This window comes from Tauraco erythrolophus, chromosome 1, assembly GCF_009769465.1.
Source record: "Tauraco erythrolophus isolate bTauEry1 chromosome 1, bTauEry1.pri, whole genome shotgun sequence".
NCBI lineage: Eukaryota > Metazoa > Chordata > Aves > Musophagiformes > Musophagidae > Tauraco > Tauraco erythrolophus.
Window position 1 is genome coordinate 33556593 of NC_141465.1, and position 19616 is coordinate 33576208.

General features: G+C 39.0%; 2 protein-coding genes across 6 annotated transcripts in view; one reads left to right on the forward strand and one right to left on the reverse strand.

Annotated features, from left to right (window-relative positions):
* Positions 1–5294: 5294 nt before the first annotated feature.
* Positions 5295–9365, reverse strand: PIGP (phosphatidylinositol glycan anchor biosynthesis class P). Its single transcript, XM_009977995.2, has 4 exons — positions 9211–9365; positions 7860–7932; positions 7218–7336; positions 5295–5819 (listed from the first exon to the last, which is right to left on the reverse strand). The coding sequence occupies exons 1-4, from the start codon at positions 9290–9292 to the stop codon at positions 5689–5691; spliced, it is 405 nt and encodes a 134-aa protein (XP_009976297.1). The 5' UTR covers positions 9293–9365; the 3' UTR covers positions 5295–5688.
* Positions 9366–9953: 588 nt separating this feature from the next.
* Positions 9954–19616, forward strand: part of TTC3 (tetratricopeptide repeat domain 3) — a 66522-nt gene continuing 56859 nt past the window's right edge. For 4 of the 5 annotated variants that reach the window (XM_086618085.1, XM_086618106.1, XM_086618123.1 and 1 more), the window contains exons 1-7: positions 9954–9981; positions 10762–10847; positions 13843–13888; positions 15056–15188; positions 16288–16375; positions 17598–17651; positions 19423–19546. In XM_086618085.1, coding sequence (XP_086474211.1) covers positions 10773–10847; positions 13843–13888; positions 15056–15188; positions 16288–16375; positions 17598–17651; positions 19423–19546 — 520 coding nt within the window. In that variant the 5' untranslated portion in view covers positions 9954–9981; positions 10762–10772. The remainder of the gene's footprint in view (positions 9982–10761; positions 10848–13842; positions 13889–15055; positions 15189–16287; positions 16376–17597; positions 17652–19422; positions 19547–19616) is intronic. The other variant, XM_086618096.1, reaches the window with a different exon arrangement.

A 19616-nucleotide genomic window follows, 5' to 3' on the forward strand; every position in this document is an offset into this window, starting at 1 on the left:
GTTAGAAATATCAAAACAAATCATCTTGCACACCTGCTGAGGTCTGTCAACATGGTATTGGCACAAAAGGATTCCATTTCTCAGACTCTGCTACTCATTCTCTTTCACTTCCCTTGTATTGCCAAATTCCATTTTCAAATTAAGATACTATTATTGCACTATTTACCTGATTGGTAATATTTAACTACAGTCATTAGAAGAAGCCAAAACTGTATAACCATTTTCCCATAAAGCCAGCATTTATTTTTTTGTTGTTGTTGAATAACTGACTATCTTTTCATGTTACAAGGTCAACATACCCTTATTTGCACACTCAAATAAAATACGCATTGCAATCTCTTACCAGTTTGTTAATAATTAAGAGAAGACGAAAAGTGAACTAATATAGCACCTCTGTTATTCAACTGCAGTTAACTTTCAGGTTTCAGTTCTGGTTTCTTATTTCATCTGTGATTTGACCTTGCTAAGTTTTCAGTGACCTTAGAAGGATCCATCATTTGCAGGAAAAAGATAACAAAGCATCCCCAAACAATGAGTTTATCGTGAGGTTACTACTTCAAAGACAAGACTAGAAACATAGCATTTTACAGATTAAATTATTGGCTCAGGATCTCTGTTCTACAGAACTTCCCTTAGTAGTTCAACAGCTGTAACATTTCCAGTAAGTGCTACCTTTTCATTTCCATTGTCTAAAATTATGATAGTAAAAGACAAATTAATGTTTCACTGGTACCTGAATGCTGGAACAGTATCTAGACACTGTTTACAATTTTACATTTCTATTGCATATATATTATGTTCATTTATGTTCAATTCATGTTCATAAAACTGTTTTAAATTCAACTTCCAAGCTCTCTTAAAATAAGCTCCTGAAGGATGCATACATCCAAGAGAAGCATATCCTTGCATGACATTAAAGTTTGTTGAGCGTTCTTTCTACATATGATGCAGTTATAATTTGGATTAAGAGGAAAAGAACTATCACAGGAACAATTTTTTTTCTAGGCTACATTTATACTGAGAGAATAACAACAGTAGCAGGACTAAATTGTCACAATTGAGAAAAGGCAATTTTCACAACAGTGTTTTATGAGGTCTAGAGACAAAATCCATCCAATTCACTGAAACGTCTACCATTTAATTACCCTCCATATAATCATGATTTCCAGGCCAGGTTAATCAATCAGCTGCTTTTAGCAGAAGGCTGAGAATGAAGTCGATACATAACTGCACAGCATACCAACAAAATTTACTTTGGCAATCTCTCTGTAAGGAAACTGGCAGAACAAGACTAAATGCTTCCAAAACTTTCTCCTCAGAACACGATTCAATTCATGAATAGAGGGAGAGATACAAAAACCCCCATTCATCTCTATTGGTTTAGAGCTGGCTGGAAATCTAACAGTCCAGCAGCAAGTAGGACTTTGCATTAAATGTTTTAGCCACTCAGATGCAAGGGTCTGGGGAAAAGGTGCATTATGGAACAAAATGTATTTACACAAAGTAATTTATTAAGTATTCTGTTTGTCAGTCAGAAATACCTTATCATTTACACTCACAAATGGAATTGAAGTCCATAGAAACTGTCTGTTAAAGAAATCAAGTATTCAAAAGCCTTTTTCAAAAGAGCTTTAGATGCGAGTTTCTCATTGTACCTGTAGGTGGGAGCTTCGTCATGAATGTGAATGAAGTATTAGAGAAACAGTGTATTAGAGCAAAGATCTGATATCTTCTTATTACTCTTATAAAACTGAATTGCCACAGATACAGCAAAGACATTGATTTGTTACACCCTCCTGGGACAGAAAACTGGAGCAGGTGAGAAGAGGGAGAAGACTCAAACACTATTCAGACTATCTCACCATTACCCCCATTCTCCTATTTAAGTTTTGTCAGAGATAGAAAATTCACTGTTTCTACAGTTACGATCTCTTCTCTTCATTAAGGTATCTTTTTGGCCTAACTTTGCCCAATTTAACTTACAGCATCTTCAGGCCGACTAAAAAGAATGACAAAACCTATTAAGATGACTTTACCACCATCTTTCCTTGCGTATGCTTCACTTGCCCTTGGTGGCAGAACTGCATTTTTAATGCTTGCAGACCACCTAGCACAGAGGTGGACCAAGGAACAACCAGAGTACCAGAAAGAGATCTACACTATGGAACTAAAACATAGATGTATTTTCCCTGCTCCTACTCTCAGAAAAGCTTCAGGCACACTACCTGCCTCACGGGCAGCATGAGCCCTCCTGATTCAGGCCAATTTTTAACTTTATAGAAATGCTGCCTGAAGCAACAGTATAAACACTTAGTATTACAGCTTTCTGATTTATATGAGAGGGTCTTTGATTGTACTTACTGATATCTGAACTTTTGCCATAAAAAAAAATTTAGAGTAATATAATTTGTTACTCACCTTCTAGCCTATTCTCCCCATCCCAAATCACAAACAATGGTTATTTTAAAGATCATCGAATCAAGCTAACTGCAATCCATAGTATGCTCAAAATATGTTTAAGGTGGCCTGGACACTTCAGAATACTTTAGGTAACAGCGTAAGTATACCTGCATATCACAAGGAGAAAGATAACTCCATTTTACAACTGCTAAAACAAGTTTTTTCACTCAGCTTTGCTTCCTGCAAGGACATCACTTCCATGCCTACAAACTGAAATCGGATGCTCTGTTTCTGTTTTTTTTTTCTTTCAGTACTTCTCAACTTCAACATCATAAATGCACCATCTGCGCCATTACTACCCTCCCCTTTACAGCTAAGATGGAAAGAGACGTACTCTGCCACCTTTACACAAATTTGGCAACCACGGCTCTACTATTTCCATTGGCATACCATCTTTTCATTTGAAACAGTGCAACTTTGTTATTTTTTTATGATATGTTTATAAATTCGTTCATTCTAATACCATTGTGGAGGAACCTGTCTTACAAAATCAAGTTTATAGCAGGATGTGTAAAATACTATCAGGCTCCAATATGATGAAGACTGCAGAAAAATCCTAGAAGCTGCATTAAAAAGCACGGCTGAAGTTTCATCATTCAGTTTCTTTCAGCAGGGATAATGCAGTTGGTCTAACTCTACTGATTGTGCTATAACAATACACCATCAATAAGTCAGAAGGGTGAAAATGGGGGCAAATTTAGGTTTTTGCCTTTATTTATTTAGTTTTTCCTCAGTCTCTGAGAAGAATGGATACCCGATATCCAGTCTTTGAACAGGTATGTTTTGTAAAGAAAGGCACTACTAGCAACACAGTTCAATCATTTCAGGTCTTTTTCTGAATAATATCTAAGGCAAAATCTACATAAACTCCACTAAATACCTACTGCTATAAGCATACTGTGTGTTTACAACAGCTATAAGCACGCTGCGTATTTACAAACGGCAGAATCTCTCTTCTCTTTGCTGGCAGAGCTGCGTATCTTGTCCTCAATCAGAGTCATAGGCAAGAACGTGAAATGATGGATCCCAAACACCTGCAATTCCCTACAATGGATTTATTAGCCCACATACACTGTTACCTGGTTTTATTTTGGATCACAGAGGCAATTTCTGAAGTGTCAAACATTACTCCTAAGGTTGAGGAAAAGGTCACTATGGTGTCTTTGAAGCACCGCTACGCAGTAGTGACAGAAAAGCAAAGATTGAGTTTCATGCCTGCAAGTTTTACTTAAACAAATGGCCTCGGTTTGCCTACTCGCTTAGGTGTCTCTGTTAGTTTTCCCATAATTGTGAGGTCTGCAGTTAAACGAAATGGCAGATTCATCACTGATACAATCTTTGTCCAAGGTTTACAGTCCTTTAATTTGTGTGCTTTCAGGGCTTGAGGGCATTTTCCAGTAGCTTTTCTTTATCCTGAAGGGATTTGGGTATCCTTTACAGGGGACTAAGTTAATCCTTACATCAAATGATACCAGAAATGTGGCCTTCACTTGTTGTCAATTTAGAATTAAAAACGAAATTGCTTTCTCAGAAAGCAAAAGGAACATAGAACACAGGCAGAAATTACACAGAAGAAAAGATTACAGTCAATACTTCAGCGTCTACAATGTCATTAGAGAACTGACGAAAGAGTAAATACAACTTCATGTCTGTTGGATCATAAAATCTTGAATTCATCCTATGTATGGCTGTTTGCACACGTAAATTAAAATTAATAGAAGAGGAAAATCATAGCAGGAGGGGGAAATAATAGCAACTGAGGGCAAACTAAAAAAACAAAACTTCACAAAGAAGTGAAGTAATTAACATCGTACTAATTTGCAGTCATTAGGCTTAGGTATGAATACTCGTTCTTATGAAACGCTCCCAAACAACATATCTAAAATCTACTATTACAGAGCGAAATGTTGAAAAGCATTTTTTTCTCCTACCCGTAATACCTAGCACGTTTTTTTCCTTCAAATGCAGGCAGAAAAAATAGTAAACTACTGAAGCCTAAAGGACCAGGAAACTACAAATTTCATATTCATATCAGATTGATTATTACCAGGTCTTAAGACTTCCCACAGCAACTGATAGTTGTTTTGACTGATTTCTAAAGAAACAGTGTAAGATTCTTCACATGAATCTTCAAAAACTTCTTACAATATTTTAATGAAATAGTGACATTTTTAACTAAATTCTCTGCTGGTCAGAAGTTGGCTTAGAGACCTAACAAACAATAATGAGGCTATATTCACTAGTCTCTATAACCAAACTAAATAACCTTGACTACTGAAAATAACTGGGTTTGTGACACTTGGAAGAAAGGCTATAATTGTGTCTCTGCTTAGTAATGCATATATGAAAGAAAATTCACGGTTTAAGAAACATCTGAACCAATGCCATAACAAGTTACTGTGCTTTGTGCTATAACCTAAACTATAATAAGATGGACCTGTCGGTTCCTGTATTTTCAGAAATTTCCTTGAACCTAGTTTTCAGTGTTCTTAAGAATAGTTAAAAAGAAATGTCATTTCAAGACTTGTTTCAGAAAAATCTTCACAACCCACCTTCCTTATTTCTAGTAATCTTGGTATTTCAATAAGGCCACCAATTCGGGGGCGAGAGGGAAAAATCAACATATTTTGTCGAGGAAAGAATTGTGTAAAGAAAAATGGACCACTATACACCTTTACTGAGGACAAATATCACAGAAGAACCACAGAAAAACTGCTAATTTAAACGAGTAAAAACTAGCTAGATTTTATTAATATTTACAAACGAAAACTGTGTATTTACAATGTAAGCACTTCAAAGTAACATAACTTGTGAAAAAAAAAAAAAAGATCTTTAAGCATTTGACCAGCGGAACACATTTTCTCTCCCTGAATTCAAAGGGAAATAGAATTTTGCTACATCCAAAAGCTATTTTTTTTCACTTGTAGAGGAAAATTACAAGCAGAAATCTACAAGCAATAGAGTGTTATTTTAAACTCATAAGAACAGTTATATAGATTAATGTGGCATAAATCTCATACCAATGCAGATTATTATAAGGTGCATGCATAATAATAAAATCAAGCCATCTCAATTAAATGTGTTAACATAAATTTAGTTAGAAATTCAGAAGGGAAAAAAAAAAGCACTTTGTTCTACAAGTAAAAGGACGGTTAAAAGGAGAGTTTTTCTTAGCTTGGAGAGGTTTTAATTTTCCTTATGTAACACTTCTACCAATCCTTTTATTGACTATCTGCTATTGCAGATCCCTTTTTCAGGAAGGAAAAACATTCTGTTCACTTCACTGATAGGAATATCCCTCAATGCTGGAATTGCTTCTTCTTGAAATTTCTTCTGTTGCTGCTTTTTTGCATAGTTATCTACAAGAGACAATGAGAACATTCCACATATTAAAGATTTTGTTCTTTCAAGAAATGCTATATAGTGCAACACTGTATAAATTTAGTTACTCTGACTCATGCTGAAAACCCCATCTTGCTGAGGTGTAATGAGATGGTCACCAGAAATGCTTTACGTCAACATATATTAGCAGAGCCCTTGAAGAAAACAATCCTACTCTCCTGCTGAAATCGCCCTGGAACTTTGCCGGATTTAGGATGCTGTGTGACACTGAACCATAACTACCCAAAGATCAAAAGAACAAACAAACACCGCAATGAAGAGCTCAGTCTGTAGTTTGAATGCTTTGTACTAGGATTTCTGTTGCGTTGCTGTCCACTCTCCCTTTGTTTCAGCTGCTTGTTCCCATCACCACACAGCACCCACTCCTATAACAGCATAAACATTTTTACAGGTGTAATCTGAACACAATTATGGAACTGTTTCCTCTGAAAACCAAAATTTTCAAATATAGCTGTTTTTCAAAAAGAGTAGGTCCCCCATCCCACCTGCCATATAGCCACACAACCTCTTGGGTTGACAACAAATGAGAAGGTGACCTAAGAGTGTGAATGAGCAGCCAGGAACATAGGGATGACAAAATGGCAGTTCTTGACAGACTCATCGAAGTAATGCATTTGAACTACAGCCTCCACTGATTTTTTTTCCTTTGCAGTTCAGTGTAATGTAATACACTGTATGTAGTTTGTTAAAATGATGCAACTTCAGCAGTCTTAGCAACAGGTAACTTCCCCGCCAAGTTTTACAGTCTACATTTTTTCTGACAAAAACGGCCAACTATAAATAGAACACCATGTGGAGGAAGATGCAGCTGCCTGGAGAATAACAGGAATGACTAGAACAGGTCTCCTTGGAAGGAAAAAAGACTACGCGGAAGTTGAGAGAAGAACTGAAAAACAGCTTTTTTAGACAGGGAATCAGTAACATATCTCATCAGGTCTCAATCCTGTAGCATCCTCCTTTGCACCACCTTGACTTCTGCATACCTTCCCACTTCTGGCTCTGCCAGGTAGGTACTCACGCCCTTCTTCCCATGACACTCTTCACTGGTTTGCAATGCACAGCACATGCCTGCGAGAGCTTTATACACTTAAGCCCTGTTCCTCTAACGTGGTCTGTTTTACTAACAAGGCTCACTTTCCTAGTTGAAAACCACTCCCATAAGATGGCACAGAGGGAAGGGTCAGGCTCGTGGCTATCTTTTCACTCTAGTACTTCAGTAGTTCCAAGAATTCCCTTTGTAGATCAAAATATTTAAAGGCTTAAAATTTAATTTACATTACATGCAGCTACACATATACACTTACAGCAATTATCAGTTAAGTATCAAAAGCTTAAAAAACCTCCAATAAAATTACCTGTAACGGTATGTGTGGAGTTAAGTGGAGCTGTACTCATCATGTTAATACCAAAAAGTAATATATAACCAATTCCTATAGCAACCAGTAGGTACGCTGGCAAAGCAACTGCCCAGTATCTGAGGAAAAAGATTTTCAAGTTTACATATCATAATAACAAACATCTAATCATGTAACAGTTTTAATGTAGTGGTTGTTACAGTATCTACCACAAATTTAGCCAGGTGGAAAAGAAACAGCACCTCTCAATATGGATCATCATCCTTCCCAAGAAGATTACTGACTGCAGTGTCACTGTAGCTACTTTGGTCTAAACCACCAAACAGATTCCTTAAGAAGGTTTTTATTTTTTTTATTACAGTTTAAAGTTTACTGTGTTTTCATCAGCAAACTTCCTGAAAACAACGTGTCAAATTTATCAAAAAACATTCAAATATCATTTCTTTCATTACACAATGGAAAAAATTTTATCATAGCTACTTATCTATATAAAATAATGCTTCACAAAGGAGACAATCCTTCATCATCAGGAAAAATTGGATTAAATACAAGCCCAATACTAAGTTTTGTTATTTGAAAATAATTAAGGTTGTCTTATACTTACACATATGCAGGCTAAAGAGTTTCATTAGTTTAACTTACTTTTGAGGCCAGTATGTCAGTCCCAATGAGAACAGCCAAGTTTCAGGAACATATGCCCAGATAAGATACAACACTGCACAGAAGAATTAAAAATTCATAATAGTACAATTGATATTGTTCTGGACTTCATTCCTAAGTTTTAGATTAATATTCCCTACTGATACATTCTGAGACAGTATTTTGCATTCATACTATTTAAATAGCTCTACCAAAACATCGTAGAATATGCCTCTCAGACACAAAACCTGCCCAATATGGGAACAATGTTTTGCAGATGGTAATACGATACCATTTTATATTTAACATTTAGTTTCTGATTTCCTATGCATATAGACAAGAATTTCTCGCATGTTGAACCGCAGAACAAAAAAACCCTCAGTAAAAGGATGTCAAATGGCTCCGAATGCAGAAAATATTAAAGCAGAAAATCACACAGCGCATCATTTGGTTGAAAGAAAAGTTGGCAGAACTGCAGTGCTTGGATGAAATTGTTAAGAAAATGTTGCTGGAAACACTTTCTGATTCTTGGCAAGTTAATCATTTTCATGCCAACAAAATCAATACTGAGAAATTTTGCTCCCTAACAACAAATGCAGAGAAAGGTTTAACAAACTTGAGGGGAACAAGTTAGGAGCCAGTAACACAAGATACTGAACTGCAGTGGCTTCGTGTGAGAGGAATTGGAACCCACTTACTTTAACTTACTTCCTAAGGGTGAGAAAGACTTACAGCAGGATCCTGTTTCATTATTCAACTACAGTCTACTTGCAGCACCTTTTCTTGCGCTGTGAAAGCGTTCTCCCCTCTCAAGCCTCGGTCCTGTCTGGGCATGCAAAATATCCCCAGTGAAATGCTAAAGCACCTGTTACACTGGCAAAAAAAAATATGCTGGTATAATCCTAATAATTTTCCGTTGCTGTTGACCAGACTGACTTTTTTTTTAGTATTTGTGTCAGGAAGTTTGCACTACTACTATCTACAATGGTTACCAAATAGCGACAATGTATGCAATTCAAGTAAAAAAGTTACTAAAATGAGAATGTGGAAAGTTTTTAAAATAATTTGACTCTGTAATATTATTAAAGACCCCATAATAAGGTTAGAGACAGACAAAACATGAGGAAACCACAAAAGGCAATGACATCATTGTAACAGCTGACACTACTCTGACAAGTGTATGTCAATGACAATGTCAATGACAACGACAATGCTCAGTCCTTCCTCATGCACCCTTACAATAGGTGGCGCTAACGCAATTTCGACCCTTGTCAGATGGTCTTATCAGACTCATATTTGTCTCACAAGCAAAGCAACGCTTTTCGGTGAAGTGTTCAACAGCTGCCATACTTACTAAAGCCAAACCACGATCCTAAAAAAAGAGCAAATCCATATATTGCCCTTTCTGGCAACGGGGCTGGAGAGTTTTCAACCATGCTGCTCTCTTCCCTTTAACTTCGGGGCGGGGCGGGAAAGACGATAAGCAGCTATTAGAGGCTTCTCGGCAAGTTCCTCCCGTCACACGCCGGTGCTGGCGGACGCGGGGCGCGACACCGCCCCAGCGCGCTCCCGAGCCCGCGGACGCACCCCGGTCCCCTCGGCCCCAGGTGAGGGTGGGCGCGGGAGCGCGCACGGCGCCCCGGGGGCCCGCAGCGCCCGCTTCACCCGCCCCTCGGCACACAGAAAGGAGCCGCGGTGCTACCGGCGCCCTCCCCGCCCGGCGAAGCAGCGCTGCCTCCTTCCTTTCGAAGCCGCGGCCTGACTGAAGGAGGAAAACACACCCGGGACGCCCGGCGCAGCAGGAGGAAGGCGGCGGCGCCCACTCGCCCCCGGAACGGCGCGTCCGCCTCCCCGCCAAGCCGCGCCCGGCGCATGCGCGGCCGGAGCGCCCCGGCCAGCTCCGGGCCCTACCGCGGCAGCGGGCGCATGCGCGGAGCCGGCGAGTCCGCGGCGGGCGTGGTCTGCCGGCCTCTTGCCGCGCATTGGCTCTTTGCCTTGACGTCAGGCGGTAACTAGCCAATAGCCAGGGCTCGGCTGGGTCGGGGAGCTTGCTCGCGCGTGCGGCGGGTGGGGCTGGGAGTCGCTTTGGGCCCGGCGGAGGGGAGCGCGGCTGAGGTGGAGACTGGTGAGGGAGAGCGGGCGGGAGGGAGGCAGTGCCGGGCGCTCTCCGCTCCGTGCCGCGCCGAGCTCGTCATCTCCTTTCTGCCGGCGGAGGGTGGCGGCGTCCGGCGCGGTCCGTCTGGGGTGGGGGCCGGTGCTGTCGGCCGCGGGAGCCGTGGCGGAGCCCTTCCGCGGTCGCTGGAGCGCCGTGCCGCGAGGGCGACCGGGCAGGGGCGGGGCTGTCCCGGCGGGAGACGTCAGTGACGAGCCCCGGGGCTTCCGGGGTCTGGAGGCGTCGGGGAGCGCGGGCGGCCCCGCCTCACCGCTGGCGGAGCTGCCGGCGCGGGACGGGCGGTGCCGGTCAGGGCGGGACGCGACGCGACGCGCGGCCTGGGCGGGGGTTGCGCCGCTGGTTCCGTCAGAAGAGGCTGCCCGGCGGAGAGGGCAGGATGTTTGACTCTGCGCTCCCGGGATGTGGCGATAATTGTTGAGATGCTGCTGCGTGACCCGGCGGGTGTAAACTGCCCTTCCCTGCCCTGCCTCCTCTCTCAGGGGTGAGGTAGCGTCCAGAAGTATTGTCAGGCGTTAGAGGCTTAGGAGACTTTTAGTTAGTTGATGTAACTGGCTTTTAACTGGTGCTTTAGGTTACTTTTTTGAGCGCTAACCTATGCGGTGTAATAGTAAGAACATGTCTTCTGTGAAACTCTTGCAAAGCGTGATTTAACGTTGCGATCGTTTTAAGTCCTGCAAAACATATGTTGTTTTCCTGCCCCTCATGTATTTCTCCTAATCCTTTTTCTTTCAGGATCATGTACCATGGGTGAACCTATATCTGAATCCGAGTTTGCAGCCTTGGCTTTTTACGCTGGTGATAAGTCTTGCTGTGAATTGGTGAGTAGGTTTGAAACTAGCTGAACACCTCGCAAGGTGTTTAGTGGGGTTTATACCCAGATCTGATCTACAGGAGCAGTTGCTGGTGTTGGTTAATTCAAACTGATGCGAAGATATCTTACACCACTGTACGTTATTTGCTTGCAAAAGTACTAGATTGGGGTAGAGCACAGAGACTGTGTATCCTCTATCAGGCAAGTTTTACATATACAACTAAGTAAAACTAGACAGTGATGCATAGGTCCTGTTAAGAGAACTTGACAAACCTATTGGCCTTGTATCCAGGCCATACTTGGGATGATATACCTCAGAGTGACAGATTCAGATCTTTTAATTGCAAAGTAACTGCAACTTAGTGTATGGAAGTTCAAGTCTGCAAATTAACTGAAGAGTGTTCACCCATTCTTTGTTCTTTCCATCTCTTAAATTATTTTCTAGTTCTTTGTGCCCAATAAGGCCTCTGCTTATTTAGTTGTTGCTTTTATTGAATAAACTGTAGCACTATTCTGTTTTAACACTTCCAAGAATGTTTTCCTTGACTTTTATTCTCCCCTTCTCGCTACGCTTAAGGTGTCTTGGAAGACACTGTGCTAGTTAATCTTTCTGCTGCTTGGAGAGTTCAGTTATGAGTTATTTGTCCTAAGTGTTGCTGCTGCCAAATACAAACTAGCTGGCCTGCTATTCTTCCTGTGCAGAAGTAAAACGTGTAGGTAAATTGAATTTCTTATTCGTAAAGCTGTATCTTGACAAGGGACTGTTACCAGTAATGAGTCTTATTGGAAATTTTTTATATCAGTAAAGGCTTTTATTTTTTTGTGTGCTATGGACGAAATAAAGTACTTTAACAGTTCTGTTAGCACAAGATACTAGACATTTTATTCCTTAAGGTGATGTGTGTGCTGTGCTGTGGAAAGAAAGCCCTTGATTCTGTGCAAGTGCTAACTCTTGGTTTTCAGGTTTGCTTTAGTGGGAATACCACCTTGGTCTTGATGTATAGAGAGTGTGTTGGGGGGGATGTGCGTGGTTTGTTTTGTTTCTAAATATTGTAGCAAAATCCAGGCTGTGGAGTGAAAGAGATGTTCAGTCATCTTTCATGGTTAACTGATTTTTGGGATAATGGTTACTTTTTTTCCTCTTTGTTATTGAGTGTCCTCATCTGTTATATGTGTTGATGTTATAATAACTCCTTTTTGAGAGTAAGCCTTGATTTTAATGTAATGGTGTAATAGTTCAGAAACACTGCTTTGAGTGAAACCATGTGATTGCTTGTCATCACCTTAGGTCAAGTTAGTAAGTCATCATTGCACGGCGTGCTAGTGTTTCCAGAAAGTCTACCACTGAAAGAAAAAAATGACTCTTAAAGAAACTTTATGAAAGATGTGTTTGGTAACTAGTTTGTTTTTATACTTTTCTCCAGTCATATGCAGAAACAGCTTTGCATTTCTTTGAAATGATAATGTCCAATACATAGACATGATACATAGAATTTATGAAATAACACATATATAATGTTTGTTAAAATAATAGACTTTGTAGGGATCTGTAAAACAGAACAAAGTCGTTTATTCTTCAGCTTGAGAGGCTCATATGGAATGCTGTGTTTTAAACCCATTAAAGTATTGATATAGTATGCCGCCATGAAGTAGTAAATCAACCACTCACTCCACTTGTTTTGTTATATATGTATTTATTTAAATATACATGCACTAACTGTCAAAACTTAATTATTATTTTTTGAAAACCTATGTTGTCTTCTTAAACATGTTCCTTAGGTGGTATTGATATATTGCTGCCTAGTACCTGATTATGAATTATTAGCTTTTACAGTACTATTCTAGTGTGATTTAATATATTGTTCAAACTATTAAAAGTTTGCCCGTCCATTCATAACTATCAATCTATGGACATTTTAATGAATTTGCAGGTAAACATTTTTTTGATAACACAGCAACCAGACCATTGTGTTAGATAATTCTAGTAGAGATGCTTTTTTCCCTTGTTTGTTTGATTTGTTTGCTTTTTGACTGCACTTAATGTGAATTATAAAGATTGGATCCAAAGGGGTTTGTCGTCTGGTAGTGCAAAATGTTGCAGGCTTTAAGTTTCCATGTTTTCCTCAGGAAACTGTTGGCAGAACTGCAGAAACGTGGGAGAATGGGGAATACCGATAGTATTTTATTCTTGAGGAAATGGGATGGGAGGGGAAAAGCAGTGGGAATTCACCCACCTCAGATTGGTCTTAGACAATACAAGATGCTGCTGAGCACTGAATGAGCATTATTGACATTTTATAAAAGCTTCTGTTCAGAATGAGTAGGTACATAGAAATATTTTTTGTCCTAGTCTATGGTGTATGCCTGAGTATTTTAGTTAATTGCTAAATAATTACAGTTGATATTAGTTAACTAAATTGTTTTACTTAATTTTGTAAATTATTGTGTCTGCATTAGTATTTTAGTTTGAATCAGGAGAACATTTTTGAAGCAAATATCCCAATTGTCTCTGTCTTTCACATTTTGGCTTATGTTGTGAAGAGGTCTTGGAGCGTGCTAGTGGGATTCATTGGGGATAAAACTAGTCTAGAAGGTGGTTTTAAGAGTATAGGTAATGTGCATCAACCATGAATGGGCGCTCTGTCTATGGGACTAGATTTGAACCAGTGCAGACTAAAACCCTTTGAAGAGCATATAATGTGAAAGTAGACTGCTCAGTACCAAATACTTTGCTTTATAGATTTGTTTCCTATTTGATCATGCTGCTCGCTTGTGAAGATACAACTATAGGCTTTTAAATATGGTCTAAATATGTTCAATAATTACCTTTTCTTGAGAAGAGGAGTTGGTGACAGAGTGTAAAAATCACTTCCATCCCTCTTTTCCCCAATACAAGCAGTTTATATTGGTTTAATATTTAGAAAGAGTTAAGCAATCATTGCTTAGAGTTAAGGTAACACATCTGCAAGATGTGCAGTGTTAAAAAGTATGTTTATCTTTAGGGTCATGGGGTGTTTGTACAGCAGTCGTCACAGAAGCCTAAAACAGGTACGTAAACTGAACCGATATCACATAACTTTCTAATGCACTTTTTGTTCTGTGCTTGGATCTTTTGATTGCTGTTTCGCTTTTTTCCTTAGTAGTTTTCTACTTATTCAGACAAAATATTCCTGGGCAGAAGCATTGGTATGTTCTTTTACACAGGAAGAATTCTCATTTTTTTTGTCCTAATGTAATGTGCAGAAGACCACGATACGTTTATGAGAACAGTGTAAACAGTTAATAATATGTACGTATATGCACTCAATTAATGTTATGAGGATGGAGTTTTAAGGCTTGTGTTCATTACCTGTGTTTTAATTGTAGCTGTGTTTTAGCTGTATAGGTCTAAAAACACCTTCAAGTTGATATTTTTAGGTAAAGTTTTGCAGTTATAATTTTTTTTTTAATTTTAATAGCTACCGAAAAGCAGGTGGCTCAAGAGTATGTTAAGTTCTTTAAAATTGTATTCACTATACAAATGGTAACCTATAATACGTAGAAAACTTGGGATGAACACAGCCAGCTGTGTAAAATGAATTTTTGCATATATTCAGGCTCTGAGATCACACTGCTGCTGCTCTGAGACTACTCGATGCCACCTCAATAGTCTAATAAGAATCTTTATCTTTTAAAGACAGTCTCTGAGGTAAATAGATCGCATTTTTGAAAGATTCATGTATCACATGCCTCTGGAGAAAGAAGATGACTATTGCTGAATGTTTTTGTAGCATGTTGCTATGTGCCACACTACTCTGAATGTAGAAAATTATTAAACGGATACAGTTAGAGGCTCATGTTTTATCTTGAAAATAGCATGCCTTATAGCTATTACACAGGTCACAGCCTTTGTTAGGCTTCTCGTTAGAAGCAGGCTGCATTTATTAATTTCTAATGTATTATATCAGTACAATTCAGAACACAGGTAATTCCTTAAGCAAGGAATGTTAAGCCTGCCAGCAGGTCCCTATTCTTATCTCCAAATGAATTCCCTCTCCGCCTTTAATTTACAAAAACCTCAAGCTGCCAGCTGAATTTAGAGTGTTTTCTTGTTTTGGTTAGATACTATTTAGGAATACAGTATGGAAATACCTGATGATTTTGAATGTCGATATGGAATTTGATTATTTGTAATGCCTGAATTGTGTAGCCTAATTCCTAACTTTTTTCTTGAAGATGTTGATCCCTGTGAAGTGTGGTGCAGTCATCCAGCTGACATATTAAGAGAATATTGTGATGTTATTAAGATACGCATCTTTTGGCCTCTTCTCTTCAAAAGTGAAAGTAATTCTTTGGTAGCTGATTGGAGGTTAGTAATAATGTTCTCAAAAGGATTTCACCAGCCCTTATGTGAAAGATCATTGTATACTTTCAGTAGTGGTTAAACTGTCCGCAGGAATGTTTTTACCAGTGGACTAAGCTGATAAGGTCAGAAGGTGTAGCTCTTGAATATACAGAAGAAAATACTGTCTACGTTTAGTCTGTATCCGGGGCTAAACAATAGCCAGCTGTTCTCTTATGCAATAACCCCTCCCCACTCGAGGACAGGAATTGGGAAAAGGAAGGAAGACCCATGGGTTGAGATAAGAACTATTTAATAATTGAAATAAAATAAAATGGAAAATAATAATGATAGTAATATATACAGACAAGTGATGTATGGTGCAGTTGCTCACCACCCCTTGACCAATGTCCAGCCCGTTCCCAGCTAGTGATCTTGGAGCAGGAAAATCCCAAACTGGAATCTGAGAAGAGAGAGAGTAGGCCTTGGGAACAGAATGGCAGGCGAGAACCTGTAGAGATGGCAACCATTGAGAAAGAGAGCTCATCCCCAACGAACTTTCCAGTTTACAGTGAGCATGACATTACATGGCATGGAATACCCATTTGCTAATTAGGTGTCAGTTGTGTCAGTCGCCCTGACCGTGCTCCTGCCAGGTTCTTGAACATCTGGGCTGTCAGCAAAAACAAGTTGAAAAGTCATTGATCACTATGGATACCTGCATACCACAGCTGGCTATAAAGTAAAACAGTGTCTTATCAACTTTGTTCTCACCAAATCGGGTGCTGCAGTCTTCTTAAAAATGCAGTTTACTTTAGAAATGTAGCTTTTCTGAACAGAAAACTGATTCTGTGATTCAATCCCATTGAAACTGCGACTGTTAAGAATGAGTTTCTGAAGTCTGGAATCTAAGAGTGCATTTAAGTATTTAAATGGATGCCTTATATTTAAAAAAATACTAAAAGCTTTGCAGTCTTCGTTGGTTTTTTTTCCTCCCTCCTCTTCTAAAGAGTTTGATTTGAGTTTGTAACCATGCTCTTGCTTAGATCTAATTATAATAAATATTTGTAATTAAGACCATGTAACACTGTTATTTTTCTAAATGATAACTCGTTCTACTTTTAAGCAGTTCGCAGATTTTAGACCGGAATTGGAAGAGGCTCTGTGATTTAGAGGTTTTGGAAGACCTTGTTGATTTAATTAAAAAAGTTGTTGTAAGTACTATGTTTTAACTTTGTGTAAGTTTTCATGTATAATAGGTTAATTAATTCTGTACCTTATGCAGCTTGGGATTGTGTCTTAAATTAGACATTTGCTTTTGCTGGACTGAGTAAGTCACCTGACAGGTGAGTTGCAGCTTTCTAGAAAGAAAGTATGTCATAGGCTTTATTGCAGTTGGGATAACTTCCTAAATGTTTGCAGAGTCAATAATACAGTTGACTGGAGCCCTTGTAAATTGCTAAGAAAGAGTCATATCAGTGAGAAAAATGACACCATTCCCCAATAAACAAGTTAAATACTTTTTTCTTTTTAACTCATTCAAAAAATTATATTTAAAATTTGCTGCTGTTGCTGACTTAAAACAGAAACATAACAGTGCAGAGGAGAGCATGGTATAAGAAATGTTCTCAGCAGCTGAGACACTTTTTAAAGCTGACACTTTTTAAAAAATACTGTTTTGTTGAAATTCTGTGCTCAACCCCAAGCTGCACTTTTCCAGTCCACTTTACTATTACGTTACTTTCTATGATCAGGTATTCATGTACCATATTGATCTTGTGGATTTGTATTTCCTTGGGCTCTTTTTGCTGCTTCCTCCTTCAGGCTATCTGACTGCTCTGTTTTCACCTCCTTGTACTTAAGATGTCCCTGCAGTTTTTCCACTTTGTCTCATGTGATGGGTTCTTTGTGCTGTTTCCTTCTCTAGTAGTCTCCCATTTGATCTTTATATGAAAGGATTTGTGTATATTCCTGTTTTCCTGTTTATCTCTGCTTCTCTCATCTTACTTCTTCAGCCTCTATCTCTTTCTCCATGTAAAAGATTGTATATCCAATAGTAAAATTTATTTGGTGGAGCAGAAGAACTCAGGAGAGGAAGTACTGTAGTTTTGAATGGTTTTCATTGGATTATCAGCTGGTTCTTTGGTATGTAGATGACTGCAGGAGTGGTTAAAGTGGCTGACTTTCCTAACCAGATGTCGCAGCATCCATACGTTCTGGCTTTCCATGTCACTAGTTATTTATCTTTCAACAAAAAGTGGTAGGGGATTTGCTACTGAATACACAAATATTTCCTGAAACTTGGTAATGAACCAGAGCAACTGTCCAAATGATACCTCATTCAAGCAGAATAGAAAATGCTACAGAGTTGAACCTGAGCTAAAGTTATCAGATCTTAATAACTTGTTTTTTAATTGCTTTCTACCCCTCTTCTAGAACATTCCACCTTTTATTGGGGGCATACTGAGAATTGGCAGCAGAATAGAAAATGTAAGTTTCCTGAATTGTTTTTAGTAGGAATGCTTCTTTATGTGTGAATACAAACAAAATATTTGTACAAATAGCAAAACTTTAAAATGCTTGCATAAATAAATAGTCTGTGGTTTTTGAAATATGTAGTATATAGGACTGGAGTTGCCAGTTGTTGCAACACTGAGCCACGAAACGAAGTCTATATGTGACAGGAACTGTGAAATACGCATCATCTGTGTGGGAAGTTTGCGGGTAGTTCACATGCTGAAAAATAAATGGTTTCTCGTGGAGGTTGCTTCTGCAGTGTGGTTGGGTGGGTTTAGGTTGTGCAGCTGGAGCCCAGGTCAGCCCTCCAGTATCTGCTTTGGTACCTGCAGGTGGCTTTCCTTGTTGGTTGCTCGCAGATTTGCCGTTTCTTGTTGAAGGCTTGTTCCTTTGACATGTCTTGATGCTCTCTGCCTTCGGCCTTGAAGGTTTCTAAATTCCTTCCCACAGGCACACTGTCCTATCCATGTGGTGTGTTTTACTTTGTCCTCTCTTTCTGCGTTGATGTGGTAACACTAAAAGTCTAGGTATGGGCAAAAGACAAACATGCTTCATATGTAAAAACAAGAAGTTATTGTTAGTATAGTTGAAGTCTTCCAGAATGAATTATTGCAGAAGAAAGAAAACGAAGAAACAAATACTATTAAACAGAAGAACTCTCTAGTAGTAATAATAGTACAGTTAAGATTGTAATACACGCACTTCCTAGTATCTGACCCTTTTCCAGGTGTTGTCCTTATCCTTGTACTGCTGCTTGGGATCCTAAAGCAAATGACTTTAGACAGACTGGAAAACTTTTATGAGATTATCAAATAGTGAGACTGTGAATGGCTGAGTGAGAGTGTGGTTTGGAAACCTGCTGATCCATCTTCATTACCAAATTCAGTGTACAGTTACATTTTTGAGCTTGTAAACTTTGGACTGTGAATGTTCTTAGTTTACCTGTGTTTGTCGCTTTTCCTCACTTTCCAGTTTCTGCTGCCTGCTGTAGGTTAACTGCAAAAGCTAAAATAAAAATACTCAAATTATAAGACAATATCATAGCTGATAGTAGCAACAGGAGAAGCAGAATAGGTACAACTGCATGTTACTGCTGGATGACCCACTTCCTGTATTTTTAGTGATATTTGTCTTAGTCATGTGAGTTTTTACATTATTTTTCAAAATCTGTAGGCTCAGATAATGTGGGAGTATCCCAGGCAACTGATGTTACTCAATCCCTCTCCTTCAAATAAAGCTCTGTAGCTCAAACAATTAAATTTAGTTTGAACAGAAGGGAAACAATGATTTACGGAATTAAGTCTTAGCCCTGCCTGCATGTCTAACAGCCTGGAGAATGTTGCTTTTTTTGATACAGCCTGTCACTTCACTCGGAAGCACTTTTGTGTGCAGTCATGAAAAAGAATTTTCGAAATCAAATTCTATAATTCGAGTGGCTTCCCTGTCTCTGGTTGAAAGAATGACTGTTCTCATTTTGTGAATATGCTGTATTGTGCTGTGCTTGAGTTATCCAGGTGTGTGTATATATATATTTGTGAGCTGATGTCTGTTGCAAAAGCTAACAAGTCGGTAACAAGTGCGTAGTGTAGGTGCTGCAGTAGTATTGTTTGTTACATTTACACGGAATGCTTCTACTGTATTGCCAGTGAGCTGTTGGTTCGTGTGATGTTGGTTTGAAGACTTTGCTTTGTGTAGAATTAGTTACCTTTTTTTCCTTTGTTTTCCTTTTCTTCAATTAAAATAGGGTGTCTTTGATGTTGGAGATGCACTTGATTGGGTCAGATGCACAGGTGATGTTGATATTCTGCAGAGGCTGGAGAAACTCGGTGATTTTGGTTGGATCTATCTTGAAATTTTCTTTGCTGAATGTAAGTATTAACACTTTTGAAGGAAAAACGGTGAGGGAAGTCACTTGTAATTATGAAATAGTTAACGTTT